At 34.8% G+C, this 7255-nt stretch overlaps 1 protein-coding gene across 1 annotated transcript; it reads left to right on the plus strand.

Annotated features, from left to right (window-relative positions):
• The first annotated feature begins 911 nt into the window (after positions 1 to 911).
• On the plus strand, positions 912 to 6192 carry LOC133852177 (serine--tRNA ligase). Its single transcript, XM_062288870.1, has 9 exons — positions 912 to 1191; positions 1277 to 1347; positions 2302 to 2463; positions 2543 to 2648; positions 3636 to 3829; positions 4339 to 4442; positions 4526 to 4709; positions 5107 to 5286; positions 5825 to 6192. The coding sequence occupies exons 1-9, from the start codon at positions 1059 to 1061 to the stop codon at positions 6032 to 6034; spliced, it is 1344 nt and encodes a 447-aa protein (XP_062144854.1). The 5' UTR covers positions 912 to 1058; the 3' UTR covers positions 6035 to 6192.
• Positions 6193 to 7255: the final 1063 nt, after the last annotated feature.

The raw sequence follows: 7255 nt of genomic DNA on the forward strand, positions 1-7255 counted from the left end.
TTTTATATGACCAACCAATGGGAGGGAGGGGGAGAGTAGAGGAGATTCGAATGAGTACATTCGCTTTATGAGGTGTGGTTCTCAGCCGATTAAACTAACCCTTGATATACATAAATCAACTTCTCAATGCAATATCTAATCAAAAATAATTTTATAGTCTATTTGAATTTGTCTACATAAATAAACACATAGCAATAAAGAAAACAAAATTACATTATAACAATAACATGATAAAGTCTTTGGACTTAGCATCAACATCAATTATTAGCATAATGGAAATTTGAGGGAGTCGAAATATAATTTAAATTTATATGAGTTATTGTAGTCAATTGCAGTTAAGTAAATTGACCTGAAACTTATTCGTTTATTAATCGTGTCTTAGTTGGGTTAACTCGATTTGATTTGAATATTATTACAATAAATCAATCTCACTAATTTCGTATCGTGTTAATGTTGAATTCGCAAATCATATAAAAAATTGGCATCCTTAATTTAATCTCGACTTTAACTACAATTGGTCAAATACAAAATTTCCCAAAACTTTTATTATTATTATTTTTAATGTAAAATTCTCAAAAGAAAAGGCAGAAAGCATTCATTTTTTAACAAATTTAGAGTATTTCCAGTAGAATAGGCAAAATAGATAATTTTTTTGCCCTAGTTTGAATAGTGACTACGAAAAGTTTTTTATTATTTGATCTCTCTTTCCTTCTTTCACTTTATTTTTCCTAATTTATTTCACACTTTTTTTTATACAAAATAATATTTAAATACAAATAGAAAGTAAAATAAAAAATCTGTTGAAGGAAATATATATAAAAAAAAATAACTAAAATAGAGAATTTATTTATTTTTTTAATAGCTATTCTGATTACTAATGGTCGGAGATGCTCTTACTAATCCAACATGAAACGTGCCCAGGGTAAGGGTAGATTCGCTCCGTGTCCCAAACAGCATCTCTTTCCATAGCTAGGGTTTATCGAGTGGAGAACCTTGCTCCTTTGCTTTACTCTCCATTTCCGTTGTTGCAGACACACGCTCACAGTCACAGAGAGAGAATGTTGGACATCAATTTGTTCAGAGTAGAGAAGGGCGGCAATCCTGATCTCATCCGCGAATCTCAACGGCGTCGTTTCGCCAAAGTCGAGCTCGTCGACGAGGTCATCAAGATCGACAAAGAATGGCGTCAACGTAATCTCTCTCTCTCTCTCTCTCTCTCTCTCTGAAGTTATAAATTTGTTAATTGTTTTGTTCATTCAATTCCGTTGATGATCAGTTCAATTCGAGCTCGAGAATCTTCGCAAGGACTTCAACAAGATCAACAAGCAAATCGCTCAGCTTCGAATTGTGAGTGTTTCATACCTTCTCCTTTTCATTTCTTTACCATTGTCATTTTCCTGGATACCTAGTTATTGTTTTTGGTTGTTGGATCTGTTTGGTTAAGAAGGAAAAAGAATTCAAGGGAAAACATTCGCGTTTGTGATTATGTTAGAGCCTCAAAGGAAATAAAAAGTTACTTAGGCGCGCTTTTGTTGTTGAAAAGTTTGAAAATTTGTTTGATTTGCTATCAGATAATGTTGGAAAACTGCATAATGTTATGCCAGGATCTGATGTTATTCCATGAAAAAGAAAAATAAAGAAAGGAAGATAGTTGGGAGAGTATAGTACCCATTTGTAACAGTAATAGTGCCTCGAAATATTCATCGCAGAGAAATTTTCTGGTAGAATTTGGTTCTTTTTTCACATGAAGCTCGAACAGGGTGGGAACCAATGTACATTGGAAGCCATGCCCTTTCCTGTATAAACAAAACAGTGTCTTGAGGTGTATTTTTATACACTCTGAAGTAAGAATACTGAGGGTTATAGTTGCTCGTTAGGTTTTTATTTGAAGCTTTTAGATTACATGAGTTCTGGAAAAGAAACAAGAAAAAAGTTGTACAAGGATTTGTTTGGTGTAATGGACTTCGGGTTGGAGTCTCCAGTTTCAAATTGTTTTTTGCTTGCTTTTTGTATAAGAAATGGAAGAAGTTCACATGTGTACATAGGCATCAGGCTGGTGTGTGCATGCAAATGAGAGGATGTATATGGAAATGTAGAAAACATTATTCTTCTGTAGAAGAGTGATGAACTCCATATTTCGGAAATTGTATCAGATTAATTCTGTGCGCCAAAAGACATTTGGCTTGATCTTTTTAGTCTTCTGGTAATTTTATATATTCGGGTTCTGTTGGAAACTTTTTTAATTTGTTCTTGGGCTCATTTGGTATGAAACTGAATTGCGTAATTTGTTTTGCAAAAAAGGCGGGTGAAGACACCTCTGAGATGATTAAGAATACAGAGGATAATAAGAAGTCGGCAGCAGAGAAAGAAGCTGAAGTCCGGGAAGTTTTGAAACAATTGAATGCAAAATTGGAAATAATTGGAAATCTCGTTCATGATTCAGTTCCAGTCAGCGACGATGAGGTAAATGACTTGGCATGTTTCATATCTTTTCATAGTGCTAATGCTTATTTGGAATTCTGAATTTATGAATGTGATGTAGGCAAACAATGCAGTGGTCAGATCATGGGGTGAGAAACGGTTGGAGCCAAAACTAAAGAATCATGTTGAGCTTGTTGAGCTCCTCGGTATTGCAGATTTGAAGAAAGGTATTAAATTATAGTCATCCAGATTTAAGGCCACAGCTTTTGCACCTGGCCTTGAAAGCATTACGGTTTAATATAGGAAAATATTGTGGTGCACCTAATATTTTATAAGTTGATTGATGCATGACACTGGTTGGACATTGATTATTGTGTACGTGTTGAAGGTATTTTATTTAATGCCAGCTTACAATTGGTGTATCTCTGTCTTTGATCACTGGAGTTGCTCCAAGTCTACACTGATTGATCTGATCAAACATTTTTTTTTTATGGGTGTTGCAATTGTTTTTAATGAATGAAACAGCAAACCATATTTGCACTTTGTGTTATGGCTATTTTTGAACAACTGAACTATGGCGCTGTACACTTTTTTACTAGAAAAAAAGATTGTTAATAATTAGTAAAGCGCCTATATCCATGTGAAGTGTCTGATTTTGTTCATTCTGCTTTGATCAGCTTTCAGATTTAAATATCTGTACTTCTATAAAAAAAGAAAAATTTAAAAAAAGGGAAAAAAAGAAAGTAAAATCATTAAGCTTCAGCAAGTGGTTACTAAGATTTATGAATCCATAACCACACAAAACTCTAATATATGATTCTTCATTTCAACCTGAATTAGAGGTTAGTCTTAGTGTAGCAGGTTAGTTTTTCCTCTTCTATAAGATTAGGGTCCTAGAGTGTGCAATAATTTACCCTACTTACTCAATTGTGTTCTAATCCATCTCATGGGATCAACTTCTTGGGTTTGTGTAATTCAAATTCACTCAGTGGGGCAAAAGAAAAAGACATAACTTGGCCATTCTAAGCTATACGCATTCTCATTTCAATGTTCTTTTGTCCATTCACTTTTAGTGCCTGGATGTATTATTCCTACAAAGTGCGATTACTAGCCTCATAGCATTAAACCTCTCTCAACAGATTAAACTCATGTGACAGCTCAATCTGTGATGGAATTCGTTTGATTGCTAATCCCAGGATGCTTGAAATCTGTAGGTACTGATGTAGCTGGAGGTAGAGGTTTCTACTTGAAAGGAGATGGTGTGCGTCTTAACCAAGCTCTGATTAACTTTGGTCTTGATTTTTTGGAGAAAAGAGGATATACAGCATTGCAGACTCCATTCTTCATGAGAAAAGATATCATGGCAAAGTGTGCTCAACTTGCACAATTTGATGAAGAACTTTACAAGGTAACATTTGCATATTTTGCAAATATCTCTAGTGCTATGCACCCAAAAGATTTAGTGGATGTGTGCACATGTTTATTTTGTATTTTAAGATTTTGATCTTTTTGGTAGTATTTGGATGCAATATTATGTTTGACTTTTTACTTGTTAGTAAAGTCTGAATTCTTCATGGATGGAGTCTTTCAGTATGTTGACTTTTTATGCACTTTGTTGTCATGGCTGGCTAATTCTAATCTGTTCGTATCATTTTCTTTCTTTGACTCCACTTATTTCTTGCATTTTTGGCATTTCTCTTTTCTTTGTTTTTGTTTTAACTTTGGGAGTTACATCTTGTATACTTCTTGTGTTATACCCCCTTGGCGCCTTTTTGGTACAAGTAATTATCGGAAAAAGAAAAGAAAGAGAGGGTGGGAGGATCTTACACCAGAGAAAGAGGAATACTTCTTCTGTACTCTTTTCTTACAATTTATCTTCCAGTTCATGAGCTAACTGACGTTATTGGCATGTAATAGGTGACAGGAGAGGGAGATGACAAATATCTGATTGCTACAGCTGAACAGCCACTCTGTGCGTATCATTTGGATGATTGGATCCATCCTTCTGAGCTGCCCATAAGGTTGTAATATATTCTTGAATCTTTTCCTGTCTAAGAAAAATACGGTTGTTGCCTTTTGTTCATGAATATTCAATGTTTTCCAGATATGCTGGATACTCATCTTGCTTCCGTAAAGAGGCTGGTTCACACGGTCGAGATACTCTGGGAATATTCAGAGTTCATCAGTTTGAGAAGGTGGAGCAGTTTTGCATTACTGGCCCAGATAATGGTGAATCTTGGGCCATGCATGAGGAAATGATCAAAAACTCTGAGGATTTCTACCAGACGGTATCATCCTTCATAAATACTAGAATGTGTTTAATTTTCTGTTCATTGGAAAATTCTTGATTAGGAAATTGATGACTAGGTTAGCTCTGCACATGCCACCTGACCTGGGCGATCCAGGGATGAGTTTTGATACTCCAATTTCTATGTTTTCTAAGTAAGAAATACAAATGTGTGTTTGTGTGTGCGGACATATGTATAAGTCAAGACATACTATATATTTGTGCAAGTACGGGCTTGTGTGCAAAAGTGAAACAGGTTGGTTCTTTTTCTCTCCCGGCTTCATGTGGGAGAGACATGGGGTCCTATATACGAATTCCTCTTAGTGACATGATGATCATTCTCAATTCAATAGTGCATTGTATTTTACTGGCATCTGATATAGTTTTTGATAATGCAGCTAAACCTCCCCTATCAAATTGTTGCCATCGTTTCTGGTGCTCTGAATGATGCAGCTTCAAAGAAGTATGATTTGGAAGCATGGTTTCCTGCATCTCAGACTTACAGAGAGCTGGTGTCCTGTTCAAACTGTACAGACTATCAGTCCAGAAGATTGGAAATTCGATGTGGGCAGAAAAAGGTATATCCTTTGAACTCTCTTATTACTCTTAGCCAAGCCATAGGGTCATCATTATTCCTGATTACTGATCAGGATGCCTCTATCAACAGCAATATTGAGTATATTAATGAAATAAAGTTGATGGAAGCTTACAATTTAGTAGAAAGGTTTTCTTATTGAATAATAAAAACTTATTCATCATCCAGCATGCCTGTGTGAATTTTCCTCCTTATGTTTATATTCTTATCATAAAAACTTTTAATTTTGGCTGTTAAAATGCTTTGGACTTTTTGGGATGATTCAGAATGAGGATTGTCCAAAGAATGAGAAAAGCTATTTCTATTGGGCCAACTATGCTTTAAACCATCTCAAATATAAGAATAATCAGGATACTTTTGCTGGTAGAAAATGGATTATCTATATTGGCAATTGAATCTAGATTGACCCTTTCCTCTCTCAGATAATAATTTCAGCTTCGACTGCAAGTAACTCCTCATATGATATGGCCTTTTCAAATGTCTGATTTTTTTGCCCGTTCTTTTATTTTGTGCTGTTGCAGAACAATGAGCAAGCAAAGAAATATGTCCACCTATTGAACTCTACTCTCACAGCAACAGAGAGAACCATGTGCTGCATTCTTGAGAACTACCAAAGGGAGGATGGTGTTGAGGTACCAGCAGCTTTACGAGAATTTATGGGTGGAAAGTCCTTCCTACCTTTCAAGAACAAACCTGCCAGTGAAGCCAAAGGGAAGAAACCGAAGGCCTAGTTTATTATTTTACTAAACTTTGATTGAGAATTACTTATAAAATAACTAAAACTTTGAATGGGCGAAAACAACACGAAATTATATTGTTTTGATGCTTTGTTCAGAAATTGGAAAACCTAATTTTGTGATTAACGTCTTCAAGTTGATCATATTTATTACCTAGCTTTATTGGATATTTTAACAATTTTGTTATTTATATATCTAATAATGAAATTAAGGATTGATGGTATGTGAATATGGACTGGTTTGGTTCTTCCGGTGATGTATCAACAGGATGAGTTGCGCCCACTCATGCAGTTTTCAAGCATATCAACGGAAAGTTGCACTGAAAAGCGTGCTTCTTCTTTTTTTTCTTTTTTCTTTTTTTTTTTTCTTTTTTTTTTTTTTCTTTTTTTATTTTTTGCAGAAAGTTTAATGGTTCCTCTTTCATAGATTTGGGGAACTGGATAATTTTTTTAAAAAAAAAAATAAAAAATAAAAAATCTGGTGATAATCCATGGATGGTTACAGAATTATTTGTTAATCTAATTGATTAAACTTGCACTAATTGTGATTACATGATAAAGTTATGCTGAACTGATTGAATTTGATAAAGAGCATGTTCTGGTAATCTACGAGGCCGTAGCACGAGTCAAATGCAAAGTATTATAATTGATTAAATCTCGTATTTAGTTTATTTAATCTTTTAATCACACTCCCACTTTCTGAAATTTGTGTTTTTTTTTTTTCTTTTGCAGGATACGCAAACCCATTCAATTAGGTCAAACAAGCTCAAAATTGAGTTCAATTATGAAACTGATTGAAAAGGGGAGCATGGTTTGGAAGCACGGGTTTAAATTATTGGGCAAAGTTTTGTAATGTCTGGATTAAATTCCAGCCGACTATTGAAAGTTGGACTTTTTGAACTAGTGTCCACAACAAAGAAGCCTTTTGGCTCTAGGTTCAACTCTATCCGAGAATCATATACCTTTTTCTATGTTGTATTTTTTCTCAGGGTCAAAGAATGAGACAACTTTTGAAACATTGCTCTCATCTCCTCAGCCTTGCGTCACTTGGACAATTATTAATTTGCATATTTCATTGCTTGTTTTTGTCCAAACCAATCAACATTACCCGAATGTGCTATGGTTCCTTCATCCTTTTGTTATTTTCCTGATTGGCGAGCTTTGAACAGTAGATGTGCCTACACCAATCTCCCACGCAATTCACGACCTAGCTAGT

This window comes from Alnus glutinosa, chromosome 12 (assembly GCF_958979055.1).
Source record: "Alnus glutinosa chromosome 12, dhAlnGlut1.1, whole genome shotgun sequence".
Taxonomy (NCBI): domain Eukaryota; kingdom Viridiplantae; phylum Streptophyta; class Magnoliopsida; order Fagales; family Betulaceae; genus Alnus; species Alnus glutinosa.